The sequence below is a fragment of the Phodopus roborovskii genome, unplaced genomic scaffold, assembly GCF_943737965.1.
Source record: "Phodopus roborovskii unplaced genomic scaffold, PHOROB, whole genome shotgun sequence".
NCBI lineage: Eukaryota > Metazoa > Chordata > Mammalia > Rodentia > Cricetidae > Phodopus > Phodopus roborovskii.
The window spans coordinates 22,579,758-22,603,959 of NW_026126480.1; the positions used below are offsets into that span (position 1 = coordinate 22,579,758).

A 24,202-nucleotide genomic window follows, 5' to 3' on the forward strand; every position below is an offset into this window, starting at 1 on the left:
GAACATGACCCCAAAACACTTGGCAGGGATGGAGGCAAGGACTCATGTAAGCACACTAGCACATGAACAGACCCTTGGTGCAAGCCACAGCTTCACTCCCTGGGGTTGCCAGCCTCACAGGCATACATAGACTTACACAGTTCTGAGTCTCCTAACAAGCCTACCCTAGTGGGATTGTCTGGAAAAGTTCCAGATCCATCTTTTACCCCTCGCTTCCCAAAAAAGGCTGCTCCTGTTTACCTATTAGTTTCCTTTTTAGGTGTGGTTGAGCTGCACTGCTACCTTCCCTTTCCTAGGGGCATTCATCAGTAAAGGTTTGTGGGCAAGAGGACCTTTCTCTTGCTCTGCATCCAACTCATGGTAGCCAAGATCGTGGCTAAACTCTTGAGGTCTCCAACTCACCTGATTCTATGAAGAAATAAAGCTGTCCACTTACTTAAAATTCATCAACCTGAATCCAAACTCTAATCCAAAGGGTTTGACAGTTATTGCTTTTGGAGTCTGCATTCCAGATTAGATGCAGGCAAAACAATCCAGCTGACCACTAGGCTTTGAAAGAAAAGGGTTTATTGGAGCACAGCTATACTCATTATGCATTGCATGTGGACTACTGTGACAGAGACCATATGGCCTACAGAACCAAGAGTTACCTGGCCTTTATAGAACATTTGCCAGTCCCTAACCTAACTACTTACCCTTGCTCCTTAGCATCTCCCCACCTGCCACCCTGAAAGTCCTTGTAATCAGCTCTTCTCTAACAGGATAAGAGGGTCATCACCTTCCAGCTGTGGCTCCAGCCCACTGAACATCACAAGTACGCCTCCCCCTGATGCCTCCTCTCCAGGAGGCAAGAAGGTAAGCATGGTGGCTTAGACTAAGAGAGCCTCTGCCCAAGTTCTGAAATGCAGTGACTTCTAGGACAAATTGAGATGTTCTTTCCTCCTCAAAATAAACGCATCTGTGTGAGGCTGGCTACAAAGCACACTGGTCTTCAGGAGGCTTGCTAAGGAGGATGCATTACATGTGAATGCAGGAAGGCAGGAAGAACATTCTGAGGAAATGCCCTCTCTTTGAGGGCACAATTCAAGAATTCCTGTGAGGGAATTCCTGTGTAATCAAGAAAAAGTTTAGGAAGGACCCTTAAAACCTTACTGCCAGGAACTTCAAGTGAACAGAAACCATTAGTAAAAGCAACATTAGCCACACTTCAAGTCAAGCCATGCTTTATAACTGAACACTTGGGGATCTGTCACCAAAATCTGTGCCTATGATGGGATAGCACTGGCCACAAGAACTTCATGAAGAGCTGTCTAGAAGTTGACACTATAAACACCTGTGTTCATCTTTACTGGAGACCTTGCAACTCTATGTAAAGTATACTGATTGTAAGTTAAAAAAAAAAAAAAAAAAAAAAAAAGCCTGTTAATAGCATCTGAAATTGGAAGAACACAAGGGACTCTGTGCATGAAATCTTCCTTCCCTATCCCCAGACACAGACTCCAGGAAAGACTCAGGGACAAATACTGAAAGCAAAGCAGAGCTTTTTGAAACTGGGCTCCTAATAGGCTCAGGTTACCCATAATCTGGTGCTGCCAGGATGGGTAAGTGTGGGCGTGGCTGATGGTGACAGGGAAGGGCAGCAGTGTTATTCCACTTGATGTGAATCTTCAGCAAGTTTCCATTTGAAAAGGGGTTTTGGTTCCTCTGGGAAATTGAAAGCCAGCCCCTTAGTGGGTAAGAGCACAGCCACAGCAAAGTGGGCCCCAGATTGAAGCCTGGCTTTACCCATAGGAGTTATACCTTCTAAGTTCCTGTTTCCCTTTTAATGGGGCTGATACTGGTAGGATAGCAGTGGTCTCTGTCCCTGGAGTTCTACACAATGACAATGAATGTGGAAATGACTGGCCCTTGGGAAAGACTTAGAACGCATCAGTGGATTAATGTGGCCTGTAAACCTACTGCTCGCCTGCCTGCTGTGCTCCTTGCTCTGTTGTCCCTGTCTCCCTAGGGTAGTCCCCCTGACTTAAGTCATCTTTCAGGTAGCTGGCTTCTTGGTACTTCAGAGGCTTTCATTCTATTATATGCTTATCACAGGGACATACATCTTTTCTTTCCTCCCTCCCTCCCTCCTTCCTTGTCTCTGAATGAACAGCACCTGCCAGTAATCTAAAGCCATGCCCCACCATCATAAAAACGTGAAGTTTTTGAAGTGTTTATAAAAAAATTTTCCTCTTCAATGGATTTTAAACATGGGCTTACAACAAAAAATTGAGTGCTCCCCCCCCCCCCCATCCTTGGCAACAGGACTCATGAGAAAGCATGAATAAGTTAAAAATAATTGTGAATTAAATGACTTGGCAAATTAGAGCAAAGATGGTCCTTCAATCAATTTCAATTTTGTCATTTAGCCCCAAGTTGTTTCATTCAGATCAAGCTGAAAAGGGGAAACTGGGTGAGCCTCCATAGATCCTGCGGGAGTAAGGACATTCAGGGACCTCAAGTCAAGTTCAATTAAGCAGGAGACCACAGATGACACCTTTTGGGAGACTCTTAAGACCATTGTAAGGGTTTCCCAGGTCAAGACTTTTTATAACTAAAATATTACCCGTTATTTTCATTGTGTGATACACATAAAAACTGAGTCCCCAAACTGGTAGTCATTGTATTCTTCCACCACACAATAGAATGTAAGCCAATTGGACAGTGTTCTCAATGAAATGATTAGTGGAGGGCTGGAGAGATGACTGAGCAGTTGAGAGCACTGGCTGCTCTTCCAGAGGACCTGAGTTTGATTTCTAGCACTCACATGGCAGCTACAACAGCCTGTGACTCCAGTTCCAGAGGCTCTGACACCTTCTCTGACCTCCAAGGATAGTGTACACATGTGGTACATTTATTTATGTGCAAGCAAAACACCCACATAAAATTAAAAACATTTGAAAATATTAAATATTAAAATGAAAAAACTTAGTGGAGCCTTACTGCATACCTACCATGATAGTTGCCTCAAGAAACATTTGTGTGATTTCATTACACACTAAACTAGTTGCTCCTTTTTATATATTTGTCACTTCAAGGAAAACAAATGGCAGTGATAAAATGTGGGCTTTCAGTCAAGACTGGGATTTTAAAAAGCTTGTGCCTGCTACTTTGAGCTCAATAGCTTCCTCAAACTTACAACATGGCAAAATGGTGACACACTAAACCAATACCCTACCTACCCTCTAACTCTCTTGACCTTCCTAATGCTGCAAGCCTTTAACACAGTTCCTTCTACTGTGGTGATCCCCACTATAAAATTATTTTTGTTGCTACTTCATAACTAATTTTGCTACTGTTATGAGTTGTAATATAAATATCTGTGTTCTCCAATGGTCTTAAGTGACCCTTGTGAAAGGGTCATTCAACACCAAGGGGTCATAATCCACAGGTTGATAACCATTGCTCTAAGTGGTCACTGTAGGATATTTCAGAATCACCCAAGATTAATCCATTGTAAGTGAACTGATACCCTCTAAGTGATTAATGCAGGTTATCTCAAAATCATCTAAGGGATATTCTTTCCGAGTGCTAAGATGTATACATGGATTTTTAACATAACAAGATGCACACAACTTAATTGATAACACACTGTAATGAACATTTAAGAGACATCTATTTAAGAACTGAGACACAGCAAAGAATACCAAAATTATTGGAAAGGCTATTTTTCTCTCATACAACTACTTACCTGATTGAGGTTTAAATTTTTCTTCATATGTGTCAAATATCATCTAAAAAGGATGAATGGGACAGGTATGAAAATCCAGCTGAACTCTCTTAAGCCAGGAATGAAGTTCAAAAAGATATAAAACAGTAACACACTTTAAAAAAAAAATGTTTTTGTAATTTGTGGTTTTTCATTAAAGTGTTTTGGTAACTTGTGATTTTTCATTAAAATGCTTTTATTATATTAATACATAAAGGGTTTATATTTCAAAAACCATGTTATTTATATAAATACGACCTACCTACAACAGTTTTTTGGGGGAGGAACTCAATCACTTTTAAGAATGTACAGGAATCCCATAGTGCAAAGCTGAACTGTGAAGAAACAAGTCAGTGCCATCTGCTTGGCAAGGTCAAAAGTCAGTGTCTGGAACCCAGGGGTCATTGTTTTCTTACTCCATCCAAATACCTCTCCAAGAGTGTTTCTAAGGGCAGGGAGCTTGGAGGGCAGAAAGATCTTAAGACAGTAATTTCTATTATGGAGGTGTGATAGCAATTATTACTGAATCAAGAACAAAACCCAGGTTATTAGTGCCTATGGTATACCTGATGATCAAAGATTTATTTAGTGTTTCATCATTCATGCATGACTCCCTAAAGCTGTTTCTCTTCACAAATTGTTGCTGACCTCAGTTACTTCTTCAGCAGTATCTGTTGCCATGTGCCCACTTACTCCTGTACTAGGTAATTTGGGCTCATTGATGTTTAAGCCTTGGTTTTGAGTAAATACAAGGGCATAGTGATCCTAGGAAGTTGATTTACCCAGCTTTTGTCATCTGCATGTACTGAATCCTATGTAAAGAATGGTTTAGGGTAGGGGCTGTTCCCTGTTATCATGACTATTTCCTAACAAGTCCTTGTTTGATAGGGAAAGAACTCATTTTAAGCACCCCCCACCCAACATCCTTCATTTTCTTGGTAGCACTGCATATGATAGTAATTGAAATTTCTATTTGAGTGGGAAAATTTACATTTCCCCCTTCTATTTGCAGATTCTAAATGGAGGGACTCCAGACATTCCTTCCACTGGCCTACTACCAGGGCAGGCTCAAGAGACCCCAGGTTATCCATATTCTGATAGTTCTTCTATTCTTGGTAAGTGGTATTATTATTATTCACCCCCATGAGTGACAATGAGTGTACAAAACATCTAGCACAAAGAGGGTTTTAAAAACTGATTACATAAAACAAGCTAGTTCTGAAATAGTTGATAAGAACATTGTGGATGTTTGAAATGTTACTACTTCAGTGATCTAAGTGCCTCTATAGCAACTCAGACACAGGTTTTCTCCCACATAATTTTTCAGAGGGAGAGTCCGTGCAGCTTCAGAGGCTATTAAAGTCACTGCATGACTGTTTCTCAATCCACTCAGCTTTCTCTTAATCTATTCCCCTATCTTCTATCCTAGTTGCCATTATTTTTCCAACTGATCACTGACTAATGGTTACCAAATAACAGAATAGGCTGAATACTTACTGAATTTTAAGGATTTTACTCTTAAGTTTTAGATTCCTTCTGAAAATCAGTAACAGCAGCAAAAAATTATGGCAATAGAGCCCCCCAAATAACCTCTCACTATTGTTAAATTTAATTTTCTAATTAGTGTGTTGAGAAATTGCTTTCCAAATTTGGTTTTTTTTTTTACTGACAAGCTCTTCTTGCTTCCACAGGTGAGAACCCCCACATAGGCATCGATATGATAGACAACGACCAAGGATCCAGTAGTCCCAGTAATGACGAGGCAGCGATGGCTGTCATCATGAGCCTCTTGGAAGCAGATGCGGGCCTGGGTGGACCCGTTGACTTTAGCGACTTGCCATGGCCGCTGTAGACACTACATTTTGCTTTGGCAACAGCTACAGTATCAAAGTGCATTACTGGTGAAGTTTTACAGTCTGTGAAGCTTACTGGATAGGGAGAGAACAGCTTTTATGTACTGACTCCATAAAAGCCATCTCAGAGCCATTGATACAAGTCAATCTACCATGTGTGACTTCAGACAAAGTGGAACTAAGCCTGCTCCAGTGTTTTCTCATCATTGAGTTTGGGCTAGCTGTGGATAGCTTGCATTAATTGTATATTTTGAATTTTGTTTGTGTTGAATTTTTTAATCATTGTGCACAGAAGCATCATTGGTAGCTTTTATATGCAAAATGGTCATTTCAGATGTATGGTGTTTTTACACTACAAAGAAGTCCCCCATGTGGATATTTCTTATACTAATTGTATCATAAAGCTGTTTATTCTTCCTTGTAAGAATCCTTTACTATAAATATGGGTTAAAGTATAATGTATTAGACAGTTAAATATTTTTAATAAATGTTTCCCTTGTTCTATAAGTACTGTTCCCATTTTGAATAATTGGGGAGAAAATCTTCACATGCTGCAGGGCTGGTTCATCCTTTCAACAGTGTTTAAAACATGTCCCTACTTTACATCTGCAGTGTCTTTTTGATCTCATACTAATACATAACTTCTCCTATGCTACTAGTTTAGACATATTACAAAAATAGTTCATTCCCAAATTGTAGCCATGTAAATTTATATGAAAACAAAGATGTTCACTTTAATTTTAAATCCTTTGAATTCAAGTTCAAGATTACAAACTGGCTTCTCTAAGACCTGCAGTTGTATGCTGCTGCTAAAACCCCTTCCCACAGGGAGACAAAAGCAACACCTACCCTCCTTTCATGGTCCCATTGACAAACCAAGGTACGATTCCATACAATCAAAGTTCACTTTGGAAACCAGATTAATGGAAAATACACTGAATTAAGAATCAGAAACTAGCCTTGAAACTTAGGGTTACTAAACAACAGTCAGTCCATTTTCATACTCTGAAAATCCTGATCAACTGCTTTGGATTTATAGTGACTTTTTTGAATTTATAGGAAATTTAAGTGCCTCTTATAAAAATACTAGAAAGCTCTTTGGGCTACCATTTGATTTTTAGCTATACTTATACATATGTGGCACAAAAATCTAGTCAAGGTGTTTATAAAGTTGGTCAGAAACATTAAAACAATGGAATTTTATTTTGATGAAAAACTCGTTTACAATCATTTAGTAAATGAAGAACAAACAGTTAATTTTCCTATCCCATAACGTTAAGAAAAAAAGCATTAGTAAATAAATATCTGAACAGATTAAGGGTAAGGCAGACTGGACAGTACACCACCTCTTGACGTTCACCCTCCCTGTATGTGATTCACTCTAAAAGGGTTACGGGGCTCTGGAGATGAGTGAACCAACATTATGAGCATCAAATCTCATCTTAATCATTCAAATAAACTCAAGATAAATATGTTTTTGCTTGTGGGCCAACTATACATACTATACTGAGGAATACTCTGATAGAAGCACTTATGTTATACTGTGCATCACAACTATAAAATGGCTTCCACAGCTCCATTTAACCACCATCTATAAAGTGCAACTCGTAATATTCTGCATTTTACCTGGGGTATGATAAGTATCAGTTTGCATTGAAAATACCCCAGCCACTTCTGAGAAGACCTAGATGTGTGAAAAAGGACTGTCCCTGTACAAAGAACCAATTTCACAAACCTACTGGTAAACAAATACATTTATAGAACTGGAACCAGGATGCTAAAGTTGTACTCATTAAAAAACCATTCAGCTACCTTTGGTCTTTAAAAAAGCCTACACTGCGGTATCCTAAACATGTGCATCTCACAATGAAGAAAAGTGGCCTCGCAGTGCAGAATGAGGAGTACGACGTTACTGTGAAGAGTAGCATGCTATGGTTTCAGGAACATCAGCATCACAGCATTGGATTCTGTGCATCAGGATCGATGTCATTGCTGCCTGAGGCGGGGTGGCTGGGGAGGATATCTAGCTCATCCACCTGTGGAGTAGGGTGCATGACTACCAACTGGTCCTGGGGAATATCTGCAGCAGCTGCTGCCAGGTTGGTGATAGATTTACTCTTTACACACTGAAAGTCTACATGCCGACTCTTTCCTTCCTCCTTCTCCCAGGACATTCGAATAAAGGGTCTTTGGACATAGTTGTAAATAACTTCTGGGCGGCCCCCTGGCCTTTTCTTTACTTTTTCTTTGTAGGTAGGATAGCCTAGAGGAAAGAAAGGATTTTTTTTTTGTTTAAGGACACACATGCACAACACTTGTCATCCAAGTTAGCTGTTGAGAGCTTTTCTTATGCAGATCCTAAACAAATGGGAATTAAAATCAAGAAAGGAAACATACCACCCACTCAGTAATCAATTTAACAGATTTAAACTATATATATATATATATATATATATATATATATATATATATATATATATAATTCACAAAGCCTTCCACTATCTTTTTCCCCCCCCAGTTACTCAATAACTCAACCACCATAAAACATCCTAAAAATGAGACTATGGAGGGCTGGGTCGCCATACCCTGGCCCTGGTATGTAACCTGCAGTAGCTGTCCACCTGCAACATTCTCCTCACAGGATGACTGGCCTTAAAGGTCTGCAATTTCTGACTCCTTTAGCCCTCTAATGTCCTTATGCTTCATTCTCATCTTTATATTGCTTTAGAATTTTCATTTCTTTTTTTTTTTCTTTTTTGTTAAATAACAAAGAATACTCAGCTCTCACCAGCTTCTTAAATTCTGCAGCTAGTTCAGCAAGGACAATAGTTTAATCACTTTATTATGACTGTCTCAACGATGAATTAGACTTGTATCTGCAGGGAGCTTTCCTTAATTATAACTTCTCTTTTTGAATCATAGTCACTAAAAATAACAACTAGTAAAAACAAACCAGAGTTTTGGAAAACTTTCATTTGTTTATTAGTAAAGAGATTTCTCCAAAGACACAAAGTCCTGGGAAAATACTGTACACACATGTCTTCCCTCTTCTCTATCAATAAGAACTCAACCAGAGATAAGCAAACTTTTCTTTCTTTCTTTTTTTTTTTTTTTTAAATGCAAAAGCATGAGGTCTTTTATATTCCAGTGCACTCGGGTCCGCAGCCACACTCCACATGGGGTGGAGGACTGGGAACCCTGGTACAGGGTTCAGACAGCTTTTATAGGGTTACAACAAAGCCCGCGCATCACCAACCAATCATAGCATCTAGTGCGAACCAATCAATTTGAACTATCTAAGCCCGTGCTTAGCCCAGGAAGTCTGCTTTCGCTAGGGCTTCTGGGTAGTGTGACAAACCCGAAGCAAACTTTTCTGTAATGGTAAACTACGTGGTTTCTACTGAATCTCGTGAGCTATATAGTTTTTCTTGAGCCTACCTAACTCTGTAAAGTGAAATTAGGTGCAGAGAACAAAAAAATGACTCTAATATCCAAAAAAAAAAAAAAAAAAAAGCAACTTGGGTTTAATCTGTATATCATAAATGGTATCAGGAAGAGAACCAGAAAGGCCTGAGACAGTAGACATTGGTCAGTACTGTCTAAGAGTGTGGAGGGGCTGTGTGTGATAGGAGTAAGGGAGCCTTTAAACCTAAAGATGGTAAACAAAGCCACAGCCTTTTCAAGGCCTAGAGAAGGCTTCTTATCTCACATTTCCAGCCTCCAGCCATCAGAAGAAGATACAGCCTCAGAGGTCAGAGGTCTCTTTGGATTCCCTTGTTCTTCATCCTTCCTAAACCTTCAGAAAGTTTCAACCTCCTATGTGGCATATTGCCATCTTCCATACAGAACCACCTCTCTCCACAAATAGAATCATAGCGCACACTTGCTTTAAAACTGCCAATGGCCATTATATGTTTGAAGAGAAAGCTGACTCTAGAGAAATGTCCAGAGACCTACAATGATGACCACAACTAACAATCTGAGCAACAGTGTAGAGGCTACCTTAAATGCCCTTCCCTGATAATGAGATTGATAACTAACTTATACACCATCCTAGAACCTTCATGTAATAGCTGTTGGAAACAGAAGCAGACACCCACAGCTAAACACTGAGCTGAACTCGTAGAATCCAGTTGCAGAGAGGGAGGAGTGATAAGAAAAGGGGTCAAGGCAAGGCTACAGAGACCCGCAGACAGCTGACCTGAACAAGGGGGAGCTCATGAACCCCCCCAGACTGATAGCTGAAAAACCAGCATTGGACCGACTCAGAACCCTCTGAACATGGTTCTCAGAAGGCCTGGGCAGTCTAAGGGACCTCTGACAGTAGAACCAGGATGCATCCCCTGGTGCACAAAAGGACTTTGGAAGCACATTCCCCATGGAGGGATACTCCCTTAGCCTAGAGACAAGGGACAGAATTTAATGATCCCTTCCTGGAAGGCCTCACCCTTCCTGTGGAGTGGGTGGGGAATGGGATGGGAGGGAGGAAGAGGGAACTAGGATCAATATGTAAAATAACAAAAAAACAATAATAAAAAATGAAAAATATATTCCATTACTAAAACTAAAAATACAAAAACCAAAAAAAAAAAAAAAAAAAAATCAACCTGCCAATGGCACCTTTAATCCCAGCATGCAGAAGGCAGAGACAGGCAAATCTCTGTGAGTCTAGCATGGTCTACAGAGCGAGTTCCAGGACAGGCTCCAAACTTAGAGAAACCCTGTCTTGGAAAAACCAAAAGAAAACAAACAAACAAAAAACCCCACCACACAACAAAAACAAACAAACAAAAAAACCTGCTGATGACTTTTTTATGCTTTAAGGAAAAAGATATGTATGCTTGAGCTCTATAAACTGCTTTAAAATCTGGCTACAATGGACTCAATCTCTATTATCTTCATGCTGCATTTCCTCTCACACTAAAGCTCTCAAATAGAATGGTTATAATAATCTTCTCACTTCTTCCTGAACATGCCTTTATGTTTTTCATATTGTTCTTGAGTTGGATTCACTCTAGAACTTCTGCAATTACAATCTTTTTTCCTCCTTTGGCAAAAACATTGAGTCCCTAAGAGTTAATCTTTTGCTTCTTACGCTCCAAAGCACTCATGTTATAATAGCACCTGAAACACTAAATGGTAACTACCAATGTGTTATGTTTGACTCCCACCTAAGCAGAGTTCTCACAAAAGCATCTGCACCTCAATCTCCAGAGCCTAGAGTAGTATATAATATGCTGCAAGCACTGAATCAATATACAATGCATAATGAATAAACTACCACAGCACAACAGTGATAACCTCTTTCCAAGATAGATATCTTTTCCTTCCTATTTTTAAAAATTATTTGTGTGTGTGTGTGTGAGTGCACGTGCGCATGCATATCAGTGTACATGTGCACCGTGTGTGTGGGTGCCAGAGGTGTCTGATCTCCTAAGCAGTTGAAGCTGCCCGATATCAGTACTGAGAATGAAACTTTTCCAGTGCTCTTAACTGCTGCTAAGCCAACTCTAGCCTTCAGATATATATATTACTGAGAATATTCTTCCCTTTAAAAATAAAGTCTGTCTCTGACCTGTTCACTCACCAAGTAATGTTTAACAGCTACTGCATCAAAGAACTCAAGGTTCTTGCCTTGAGCCTTGAAGGTATCTGTGCTCTATTGAGGGTGATGACAACTGTTTCATAAAGTTAAAAACAAACACTGCCCCCAACTCAAGAGGTACATGTATATACACAATGACATTCCAACAACTTTCCTTGTATTTGATCTTAACAGATGATTAAAAAGCTGAGGGAAATATAGGCAGAAAGAGAATGGCATAGGACAAGCTACAGATGCAAAAAAACATACAAGATGTGTTTGGCAGTTTCTGAATCTTAGAGTAGAGGATACTAGAAAACTGTGGTCAGTAACATAAAAAGTAAGATTTGATCCCATGGTAGAAAAGTTTAAAACATGATAATGATGCAGCATTGAAAATTAAAGCCGAGGCCTTATGGTAACGTATACATGCTAGGAAAGTGCCCTTCCACTAAGTTACATTTTCAACCCTAAAAAATATCCTCTATTAAACAAAAAGAAGCTACGGTTATTCTTTTCAAGCTTATTATGATAAAATTGTACAGTAAACAAAATTTCACACTGTAACAAGCAAGTGCAATCTTACTGTCCTGCCTGCCATTCCTGCTCAGAATACAAAGGGCAGATTAATTTACAAGCTCATGTAATTAAAATAGTTTCTCAGTCTTAAACTTCCATAATCTATGGAAACTATTTCAATACAACTACTTCAGGATTTTCTTTTAAGCTTCAAGCTTTGTTAAAACCTCAGTTAAGTACTATGACAGGAGAATTTTCCACCAAATTCAGGCACAGCACTTAAATTATGAAGGAAGGCCAAGGATGATAAGTCTGTTAGATGGAGTAGCAAACTCATGTGATCCTATATAGACTTTAGTAGTCAACCCTTTGAGATTGACAGATATTCCATTAAGGATCTAGGAAGCAATTCCCAAAGATGCGCATTTTCATGGAACTGTGTCATGAAGATTAATTAAAACAAATGATTTATACTCTTCCATCTTTATACCAGACTGTTTTGCGGCTCTTGTTGTTGCTATTATTGGTTGTGGTTGTTTGTTTGTTTGTTTTGACTAGCCTCGGTTTCATAAGTGATGGGATCAGAGGTGCCACCATGCCCAGGACAGATTTTTTTTTTTTTTAATTTAACCTCATCATCTACCAACCCCCAAATCTGTTTACCATTAAGTAGCACCCAATAGACAGGCCTGACTAGTAATATCTACACATGAATGTGACTATGGGATCATGGAACCAAGAGCATTTTAAAAATAGTCCTCTAAACTGGGCAGTGGTGACGCACACCTTTAATCCCAGCACTCAGGAGGCAGAGGCAGGAGGATCTCCATGAGTTTGAGGCCAGCCTGGTCTTTAGAACGAGTTCTAGGACAGGCTCCAAAGCTAGCTACACAGAAAAACCCTGTCTTGAAAAATAAAAAAAAAAGTCTTTTAGCCTGTACCCATCATCCCGTCTCATATAAGCATGTTTTCCCTGATCTAAAATCGGGTTTCTTTTGAAAGCCTTGAAATTGGGAAAGTTGGAATAGGTATAGGGGATGGGATGACAAAAAGGCTAATACTCCTACCTAGGATTGAAACTTTTTTAAACGTTGAGACTGGGTTTTTCTCTTTGTAGCATTGGCTATCCTGAAATTTGCTTTGTAACTCACACAGATCTGCCTGCCTCTGCCTCCTGAGTGCTGGAATTAAAGGTCTGTGGCACCACCACCCAGCATTTAAAAATTTGTTTATTTATTTTATATATATGAGTATTCTATCTGCATCATGCCATTATGCCAGAAGACGGCATCAGATCCCACTAAAGATAGTTGTGAGCCATCATGTAGTTGTCAGGAATTGAATTCAGGACTGCTGGAAGAGCAGCCAGTGAGTGCTCTTAACCACTGAGCCATCTCTCCAGCCTCTTTTCTATTTGGGGAAAGTTTAGACAGGATGTCATGTAACTCAGGTTGGCCTCAAACTTGCTAATAGGCAAGGAAGTCTTGAACTGATCCTTCTCCTACTTCATAGGTGGTACCATGCCCAGCTTCTTTGTTTTCCAAGAAAAAAATTTACAGACTTGATGGTAAAGTTGTCAGTCTAACAAATCAATTATAAGAAAAAGTTGTTTCAGCGGGACAAAACAGCCCTACAGACTACAGCCAGGATATCTGAATTTTCTTCGAATCCCCCATGACAGCGCCCCTTACCAGCAGGAAGTAGTTTGGAAAGAACGACGCCCAAATTCCCAAATATTGTGTATAAATGTTTGTTTTCATTTAATTGGACTTTATTATATAAAATTAAATAAAATTAAAAAAAAGTTGTTTCAAAATCTAGAAGCTGTTATCGAGATAAATGTAGATAAGCCTAATTACTGTCTAGCCAAAGTCAACTTAATTTATGTAAGCCTATGTCTGGACAAATATTGTTAAAATACTGGCTCTTTAAGGAAAAAAAAATCCACTTAATATTGCTTCTCAGAAGTTCCTGGTTTTCTGACATCAAAGTCCTAGATTCAGGACCCTGCTTTGTCATGTTTTCCCAGGGAAATTTAACCTCTTATGCAGAAATAGTATTACCTAAACAAGTGGACTTGACAGGGGAAAACTCTATTTTATAAAAAAAAAAATATTAGCTAATAAAGATAAAAAGAATCAAAGAATTGCAAAATGATATAGTTTTTCATTCCCTAATAAGATTACTTATTCAATTAAGAATTATCCATTCGTTTTTATGAGGCAATATTTAGTGGGGAGAGTGCAAAAGGGCAAAGGCAAGCACTGGTAAAAGTCATGTGTCTCAATTCTACTGCCCTTCACACAGCCCTGTTTTAAACATTCTTTTCACATGCTTGAGCAACTGATTCTTACGATCCTTCAGCACCTCAACCAGGTCCTTAGCTAACACAATTATCTTCACCAGCTGTTTGAATGTAATTGGCCCCCACAATATCATGGGGGTGGCACTATTAGGAGGTATGGGCTTTGTTGGAGGAAGTGAGTCACTGTGGGTGTGGGATTTGAGATTTCCTATACTCAGGACATAGTCCAGTATCTCAGTCGACTTCCTGTTACCTGCAGGACTCTAAACTCCAACACCATCTCTGCCTGCATGCCTCCATGCTCCCAACCATGATGATAATGGACTGAACCTCTGAAACTGTAAGCTGCCACCTCAATTAAATTTATTCCTTTATAAGAGTTGTTGTGGTCATGGTGTCTCTTCAGTCATTGGTAACCCTAATTAAGATGCCATTATCACCATAAACACAGACTGAGAGCCTACTATGTTGGTACTATCTTAAGTCCTTTTCTTGTGTTACTTCATCCTTACAATAGCCATCTAAAGTACTTATTAATGCTCCCCATTCTAGATAAAAAAGCCGGTTTAAGTGCTGTAGTCAATGCACAACAATTAATTCATAAGTAATCTGACTCTAGAGCCTTTATTCCTTACATAATCCACTACAAATATTCAAGAAGGATATTTGGTTGTTTTTGTTTTGTGTTGGTTTTAGACAGGGTCTCACTATGTACCTCTGACTATCCTGGAACTCACTTTGTTGACCAGACTTGTCTCACAGAGATCTATCTGCTTCTGCTTTTCAAGTACTGGGATTAAAGGTGGATGCCACTACAACTGGCAGGACAGTTGGTATAAGAAAGGTACTTTAAAATGAAAGGCACATCTTTCAAGGTATATGGGGAGTCATTTAAATCATAAAAGACTGTCTAAGGAAGCATGCATTTAAGTGATGAAACAAGTTGTGTAACTTTATTTACCTTGAGTACTAGCATACTGTGAGCTGAGTACTGCTTCCACATGCATTTTCAAAAGGTGCTTTTAAAATGTATTAGGCCTCAAAGATCACCAACAAATGGCCCTGTCACCTTTATGGGAATGTACACACATAAGCCAACAAACACCACATGGGCTTTGCTAAAAATGAATCACAGCATGCTATGGGAGGAAAAAAAAAATCACATTTCTGTATCACCAGGAATCTTATAGAATACATACTAATTTCTAATGGCTTTCATGTACCCTCTCAGGAGAAAGTCTGTCTCTGTCATTTACATGTTTACCCTATCATCATCCAGTAACCGTTTGTGAAAGCTCCCATTATATAAACTACATAAACAGATCCATTTCTGAAAAACTTTTTTTTTTTAAAGAGAATGAATTGAAAACATCTTACCTTCTATTCCCAATCTAATCTTCTTAAGTCCCCTCTCTTTCAAAACTGATTTGGCCACATCTCTGTTTTCAATGTACTTGAAAAATCTATATAATTTTGTGCTATAAATAACTGGAATAAAAAAAGACAAAAATATTTCACATTAGCACCAAAGTACTTAAGAAATTAACTTCAATTTACCTTGATCATCAAAGGGACCTGACATCCTTAGAAGCCCAAATAATGGATGCACTAATGCCAAAGGAAGACTAGCCAACATGACAGAACAATATTCAGTATAGTTAATGTGGAAGCAAATGTCTACTTAAGTGGAAACAAGAAAAGCTTTGATAACCAATCAGGTAACTCAATCTATAGGAAGGATCTCTTTCTTAAAGACACACATCCACTTATTGGAATGGGATCTGTCCCAATTTTCTGTAAAACAACCAAAACATACTGATTACACACTATTATCCAGCAGGCAGAGTAAAAAAAACTCTACTAAGATACCTACATGGACTAGTTTGGAGGCGGGGAAACTACCTTGTCAAAGAGTATTACATGTTTTACATTTCTTGGGTTGAGCAACTATTAATAATTTCCCCAAAGGCAAAGCCCCTCCCCACAAACTGTTTTCCATCCAGGCAAAGAGCCCCATTTAATACTGATGTTAAATGGCAGATTCGAGCATGTTCTGCCTAGGTTAGTCTGTTTAGAGCAAACTGGCTTTGCAAAGGGCAGACAGTCCACTGACAACATGTTGAGTCTTCCAAATGTGCTGGGAACTTCAGGGAGTTAGACTGATGGGCCTTCCTCGCCTCCTCTCTCTCAGGTGGAGTTATCGCCCTTAAAAGATGAACTGCAAGGTTTTGTCAAAAAAAGAAAAACACACTCACAAACCAAACATGCTGGTTTAAGAGCCAATAAGGAAAATATGTACACAAATTGTACCCATGGGATCAATCTGTACTCATTACTAAAGTTTCAAGTACTGATATTTTAAAATTTTCTTTTTCTTTTCTTGACCATTCAGAAAAGATAGTTACACTTAGAAAGTCAGTCTAGATGAAAAAGCTATCTCTGTGTCCTTCTCAAACACATTTTCTTTAGGACTGAACAGAGCTTCAAATAAAATGAATCATATTTAGACAAACCAAGTAAAAAACCACTTTTGTTCTCTCTAAGCTAATGATGTTCAAGATAAAAAAACAAGAACAAAAACCTAAAATGAAACATCAACAATGAAATAAGAAAAGCTGGTCTGGCTATAATTCTGTCACCACTATGATGTCATCTCATCCTGTAATTGCCTCTGCACTCTTAGAACCAAACCTACTGAAAGCTAAAATGATAAACTCTTTTTTTAAACAGAAAATAATTTAGTATGTTTATTCTGAGTTTTGGTACCTTTTTGTTTTTCCTGCTTTGTTCAACTTTTCATTCTCCATAATTGACAACAGTCATTGTCAGAAAAAGCAAAGGACTTAGGAAACAGCAACAAAAACCCTATTATATCTATACAAATAGACTCGTAATACTAGGTGTAGATATGGTCAAAATATCAAAATAAGCATTTTTAAAGAGAACCATAACATTCATTTAAGTTCATCACTGAAGAGGAAACCTGTCTGTGTGGAAGATGCTACCACAGTTGTCTGAGGAAAAGCTTCTGAAAACCTAAATTGGCAAAGTGATTGTTTATAGTCTTTGTTTAGTTTTAGAAAAAAAAGATTCATAAAATAGAAAAATCAGATTAGAGTTTTCACACTTTCTGTATTCATATGGCTTTTACTTAAACTCAATGCAGTCTAACCATTACAGGGTTAACAAGCTGTTAGCTCACTCAGGACACTGTTTAAAAATGCTTATATTGAGCTGGGCAGTGGTGGTGAAGGCCTTTAATCCCATCACTTTGGGAGGCAGAGGCAGAGGCAGAGGCAGGCAGATCTACAGCCTGGTCTACAAATTAAGTTCCAGAACAGGCTCCAAAGCTTCACAGAGAAACCCTGCTCAAAAACTAAAACCAACCCCCCCCCCCAAAAGACAAAAAATGCTTATACTGGGTTCATAAAAATAACATAAAAGATTGTCTCTGATAAAAACAAAACTCTAACCACAAAGTCTGGAAGTGAAAAAAGAACCAGTGTTGCTCAAGATGGCCTGTTCTGGTCAGAAACTGGAGAACTATGGTTTGTTCAATTAAGCTTTTGGAAGGGCAACTATCAGGAACACTAACAATTTTAAATAGAAATCCTGGAACCTGAAATTGCCTCCAGTCAACAAAATGAAATCAGTTTCTGTGCATGACAGGCATGGTAGGCACACTTTTCCTCCCCAGGCCCAAACAATGAATGAATACTCTGGGCTTTGCGAGCCATGCAATCTCTGTTGCAACTACTCAATTCTGCCACGATAGCACCAAAGCAGCCATAGGCAATAAAAAACTTCATCAATAAAACAGGCAATGAGCTGAATTTAACCTAGAGCTACTTTGCTGGTTTCTGGTATATGAGAAGAGTCTGATATATCCTTTGCCTGTTCTTTAATTACTATAAGCAGATAGAGATAATTTATATAACGAAGCAGGAAAGAGAAGCATGCCAAAATACTTACTTTGTGAATACTCCTCTCCCATCTGTGGTGGATACTCTTCATCCCAATCAACTACATCATCATCTGTGAGCACCACTATATGGCACTCTCGTTCCCCACTCTGGGCGCTTGCTACCATGAGAGGGAGGATCATTTCTTCCAGATAAAATTCAAATTGTCTACGAGCACCATCATTTGATAACTCATGCATAAGGGCACCTGAAATGAAACCCACAAAAATATCTTGACTTTCTTTGGATGCCTGATAAAAGCAGAAGCAAAGAATAAACAAATAGAACATCAGAGTAAGTCAGCATCTACTTTAGAATTCCACAGATTGATATGCTGGTAATTCTTCAGCCATTACACTGTACCTAAAAAGAGTTCATATTCAAAGTCAGAGACAAAAATGGGCAACAATATAAAGAAGCCACATTTGACAGATGAAGGACCAAGGAACAAGTAAGAGAATGACAGACAGTAAAGCAAAGAAGGATGTCTTAAGAGTCAAAGGAAGCATTAACAGAGGTGCTCAGGTAATTTAGTAGTGAAACCTAATAACAGTTACCAATAAATTAGCATTGTTCATAATCTTCTAGTCAGCTCAATATTACAAAAAAGAAAACCTACTAACAGTACAAATGACATCCAAACAGGGCTGTGAGGAAACTAAACATGAATGTACAAACTCAGTTAACTTTCTTGTTTTAAAATATTTTTATTGTATTTTATGTATATGAGTGTTTGCCTGCACATACACATGCACTGTGTGCATGCCTGGTGCCCACAGAGACCAGAAGAGGTGCTGGTTTCCCTGGCAGTGGAATTACAGATGTTTGTAAACTACCATGTACATGCTGGGAACTGAACCTAGGTTCTCTGCAACAGTAACAAGTGCTCTTAATTGCTGAGACATCTCTGTGGCACCAATATGATCTCTTAATAGTATTCTTTACATTTATTTCCTTTTGAAACAGGGTGCCTCAGAGACTTTTCACACACAGACACACGCACACACACGGGGGGGGGGGGTGAGGAGAGAGAGCAAACTGAAGACAGGAGAACTAAAAATTCCAACTATGTATATAAATGGTCTATGAATGCAATCTCTGGTTTCTAATACCAAGTATACATTGTAAGAATTATTTTCATCTTCCACAGTGCTCAAGATACTATCTTGATTTAAAAAGAATTTAAAAAAGATAAAGTTTTAGATGATATGATCTAAGTAATGAAAATGTCACACTTTAGGAAAGGTCAAGATTACCAAGCTAGGACATATTTACAACAAATGATATAGAAAATAGCCAAAGAGAAAATCTTTGAGTTCATTGAGAAAATTAAAGTTGAAAAAAGTTTGGAAAAATCAAAGAGCTCTCTAGAACTCTGTAGTGTTCAACAAATATTTTTTATAATGGCAGGACACTTTATAATTGAACTAAACAAACATTTGAAGTATACTTAAACATAACATGCAGGCTTTGTAACACTATTAAACAGAAACCTCATACTTACTGAGATCTCTACATTTAATTGTACTGTATTCAAAAGAGATACAAAGGTAATCACATGCTTCTCTCAGCTCAGGAATAGATATGCCATCAGGACAGCGGATGATTCCTGTCTTATAGTAATCCTAGAGGGAAAAACATATTAAGTACCAGAGCACATGTTAGTCTAAATTCATTATCAAGGCTGGATTGGTAGCATTTTCAAAAATAGTAGTGCCCTGGTATTTTAAATTATGGAACAATAAAGTCAGATGGAACCTTTGTTTACCTAACAATCTTTAAAAATTCACTTACAAGAATAATTCAGGCCCAGACATACATTTAGTTTCATTGAAATAAAATTACAAATAATGCCTCTGTAATAGTTGTATAAAAAAATTACTTAAAACAAAAAGACTTCAAAAAAGAAAAACAAGCCAGGTGGTGGCGGTGCATGCCTTTAATCCCAGCACTGGAAGGCACATCTCTGAATTCAAGGCCAACCTGGTCTACAGAGCTAGTTCCAGGATAGCTAGGGCTGTACAGAGAAACACTGTCTCAGAAAAAAATAACAGGGATGTCCTGTATGCTGTGAATATATATATGTTTCTCTTATTGGTTGATGAATATGAATAAGGCTGTTTCCACCAATGGACAGACAGGATATAGTGGTGGGGTTACCAAATTAGGAGAATGCGGGGAAGAGGAATGCAGAGAGAGGCCAGGTAGATGCCATGAAAGAAAGAGAGAACAGAGGAGAGAGGAGAGAGAGAGAACAAGCTAACAAGAATAATAATAATAATAAAAAAAAAATCAGTAAGATGTTGTTTAGATGTCCACAAATTTCACTATAGTGTTAGTTTGGGGCAATAAATTATGGTCCAAGAACTCACAACTGACTTACTAAATCTAAGAGAATAAAGAGAACTTCGGAAACACTAGAACTTAACCCCTGAAAAAAACTGCCCACAGGGATAAGAGATGAATCTTCATATCTTATCTTCCCAAGGCTATAAATTCACTTGCCTATATTATTTTATCCTTATGCACTAACTCAAATATGAATAAAGAACAGTTATAGCAAAATAACAACCTGTCTATCTCCAAATAGAGATCTAAATGTTTACTAAGGATGGATCTTATGCCTAAGTTATTAACACATACAAGAAATACAAACTCACCAATATAGCTCGAAACACAGTGGAACCAATTCCTTCTGCCACCTCATATTCTCCCTTCTCATTGGGACGTGTGAAGTTATGTTCTCGGCCAGATCCAAACATCCTATGATATTAAGTAATTAAGTGAATATCAGCAGGATACTTAAAAAAGGAAAATGTTTCACATACAGACATAAAAAAAAAACATGCTTTAAGCATTATGTTATATCACTGTTTTAATAATCATAAGAAACTTATTTTGGAAAATGTTATAAAAAGAACATAAAACATCTTAGGAAGAGTAATAAGGATTACCTTTAACAATAATAAAATCAACAGCCAAAGGTGTTACTCAGTAGCAGGGCCCCTGCTTTACATGCTTAAAGACTTGGGTCTATCCTCTGATGGAGGTATGAGCAGTTCACACCTGTAATCTCATCAGAACACTGAGGCAGGAGCACTGTCATAGATTCAAAGCCAACCTGGGCTACACAGGGAATTCTAGGCCTCCCTGAAGCTATACAGCAAGAGCCTGATCATTACTCTCCCCTACCCACACACACCAAATAGGAATAAAAATAAGAAAAACAATCATTCTAGAGAAAGGATGATTTCTATTCTGTGGGGATAGTGTTCTTTCCATGAAATTACTGTTCATCAGAAAGCTGTGAAATATTAACAGAACATAGGGCAAGCTAAGCTGGAAAAAATAAGATGATATGTGAAAGTTAAGGCTATTTAATGTTTCACAAACTCCAAATGTAAAGCGTTCTACTCAAAATTCTTAAGATTTGCATCCTAGGATTGAAAAATAAGCAATTAACTGCCAAAATAAAAATAGAGGATGAGCTGGGTGAGGCGGCACATGCCTTTAATTCCAGCATTTGACTCTCTTTGAATTCAAAAGCCAACCCAGAACATTCAGAGCTACATAGTGAGACCTTGTCTCAAAAATAAATAGTAAGTAAACCAACCAAGCAAACAAATGAGGAACAGAGAGGATAGAGAATGAAAAGTTCAGTTAAATGGACAGGCATGGTGACACAAGCCTTTAGTCCTCACACTTGAGAATCAGAGAAAGGTGAATCTCTGAGTTTAGGCCAGCTTGGTCTACAGGGTGAGTTCCAGGACAGCCAGTGATACACAGAGAAACCCTGTCTTAAAAAAGCAAAAGTGGGAGGGAGGGACACAGAAAAGTTTAAATGAGTAAAAACCTCTTAGCCCTTATTTTAATATAAGTAAAAAACTGGAATTTTATGTTTAAGATACTATTGAACCTTTCCCAGTAGCTACTGAGAAAAAAAAAAAAAAGTAGTTATTTTGCAATGAATAGTTCAACCAGTACTGAGAAAAAATTTTGAAATCATTAATTAAAAATAGTTAAGCCTCTGAATTCAATGATGCTACTATTTCCAAAGTAAACACTATTATTTCAAGTATTTTACCCAGTAGTTTAATTTAAATGGTTCATTCTTTTGTTATAATATGGAAATCCATGAAGAACAAAGCTGTTTTGTTTTAAAGTTTCCAAAAAGAATGCAAAGTGTTTCCCAGTTCCTATGAATATTTATTTTCATCCCCAAAGATATGCTTTAGTATACCACCTGAACAGACTCCTCCACTGACTGAAAAGCCTCTCAAGAATGAAGTGTCACGCAATTTCTACTTCATTTTAATTATTATGTAAAATTAAAGTAGAACAACATCAAGGCATCATCCCCATAGCTTCATCATCTCTTAATAAAACTAAAAATACATATTCATGGAAATGCATATTCAAGTCCAATGTCATTTAAAGAAATTATTTAGCTACTCAAAATGTATACAATATCACAACACTAGCATTTGTTCTATACTGAGTCTTTCTCTTTCCTCCTATTTCCCTCGTCTCTAGAGCCCCTACAGCCATCACAAAAAACAGGAATTTTAATTATATCCCCCCAATTTAGTTATAAACAAAAAATAACTGATCTTACACTAAAGTGTTTGACCCTTATTTTAGGCATGTAGAAAAATCCATTCCACAGTCCCGGCACTGTGGTCCCCCCATTACTGCAAACTTATGTAACTACTCAAGATGCTTCCCAACTACACCCTATATACTTTTCAAAGACATCCATTTACCCCACCTTAAGTATCTACAACAAACTGGCATTTCAAATTAACTTCACAGCTAATCAAACTGTTTTCCTTCTATATCTGGTAACTGGTTTTAGGAACTTGTTTGGGAAACATATCAATGCTAAGATTCATCTGATTAGACTCAATCTATCAGATCAATTTACAGAGATCCTTTAGTGTTCTGACTTTAATGACAAATACATTTGCTATTGCTACTAGTACTACAAAATAATCATTACAAATAAAACCAAATTCAAGCTTTGTTCTACCCATATTTTACTTGCATTAACTTAGACAAATAATTTAACTTCCAAAAATCCAGTTCTTTCATCTATAAACTAGGACTACTACAGTCTTCCCTATAGCAGAAAGTTTACTGCAAAACTTAATAACCACACACACACACACACACACACACACACACACACACACACACACACCATTGTGAAAAGCTTTAGAGTAGTAATATAATGAATAGAAATGAAACAAACCTGCCCAACATTGTATTTGGTTGCGCAGTAAAAATGGATGGGTCCACAACAAATCTGGTGTTATCCACTATCAGTGTCACTCGCTCAGATGTTCTCACATTCCGAGCCCCTTCTTTTGCATTCTCATACACAAACACCATCTCCCCAGATGTCTTACAGCTACCATCTGAGCTTGACTGACTACTGTTTCTGCTACTGTTCCCAGCACTGCTCATGGAGCCATTTGGGGATGCTCTTTGAGGACGAGGACTGCTTGGGCGAGACGAACTATGATCTTTTTCTCGTTCTGCAACAAAAATGATAGGGTCATACAAATTTTCTTTAAAAAGATTCAAGAACTGTATCTTCTAAAATGTCTGATATAGACAAGTTCTTTTAAATTGCAGCATTTCTGTTTTTCCTATTTCAAATACATTTTCAACAAATGCAAGAATAAAACACAAAAATGTTTTCTAAGATATTTTAGCTAATTGATATTAACCCAGCCAAATATCAGAGTTAAGGTAAATCTTTTATTATTATAATAATAAAATTATAAAATAAAATTATGAAAAATATATAAAAATAAAAATATTCTAAGTCAAATAAACATGGAAAATTAACACAATTTACAAGAATTAAAACTATTTACAAGAATAAAAATAAAAGATTAAAAAGATTGTCAATTTGAAAAAGTTGTTGTTTTCTTTTGGTTTTTATTATTGAGACAGGGTACTGCTACATAACCCAGACTGGTCTCGAACTCATGATCCTCTCACCTTGGCCTTCCTATACACAGCCTGAGAACAATTTAAAAAACCATTGTAATTACTAAAAACAGTTAACATTATTCAGAATGTGAAATGTAGAAATGCATTGTATTTATAACATCACATTAAAATCAGCATTTTTTTCCCCCTCATAAAAAGAAGATCTGAAAAAGAAAAAAATTTCAGTACGGACAGTAACAAGTAAAAACAACAAAAAACCTTTAATGACTA

General features: G+C 37.7%; 2 protein-coding genes across 11 annotated transcripts in view; one reads left to right on the top strand and one right to left on the bottom strand.

Annotated features, from left to right (window-relative positions):
- The window catches only part of Bmal1 (basic helix-loop-helix ARNT like 1), a 99,698-nt gene extending 93,590 nt beyond the window's left edge, over nt 1–6,108 (top strand). For both annotated transcript variants that reach the window (XM_051192707.1, XM_051192708.1), the window contains exons 18-20: nt 762–855; nt 4,761–4,863; nt 5,440–6,108. In XM_051192707.1, coding sequence (XP_051048664.1) covers nt 762–855; nt 4,761–4,863; nt 5,440–5,600 — 358 coding nt within the window. In that variant the 3' untranslated portion in view covers nt 5,601–6,108. The remainder of the gene's footprint in view (nt 1–761; nt 856–4,760; nt 4,864–5,439) is intronic.
- A 677-nt stretch (nt 6,109–6,785) lies between these two features.
- Btbd10 (BTB domain containing 10) overlaps nt 6,786–24,202 on the bottom strand; it is a 57,527-nt gene continuing 40,110 nt past the window's right edge. For all 9 annotated transcript variants that reach the window (XM_051192718.1, XM_051192717.1, XM_051192713.1 and 6 more), the window contains 6 exons: nt 23,223–23,508; nt 20,632–20,734; nt 19,476–19,596; nt 17,982–18,179; nt 15,387–15,497; nt 6,786–7,864 (listed from right to left, as the gene is read on the bottom strand). In XM_051192718.1, the coding sequence (XP_051048675.1) occupies nt 7,554–7,864; nt 15,387–15,497; nt 17,982–18,179; nt 19,476–19,596; nt 20,632–20,734; nt 23,223–23,508 (1,130 nt within the window). In that variant the 3' untranslated portion in view covers nt 6,786–7,553. The remainder of the gene's footprint in view (nt 7,865–15,386; nt 15,498–17,981; nt 18,180–19,475; nt 19,597–20,631; nt 20,735–23,222; nt 23,509–24,202) is intronic.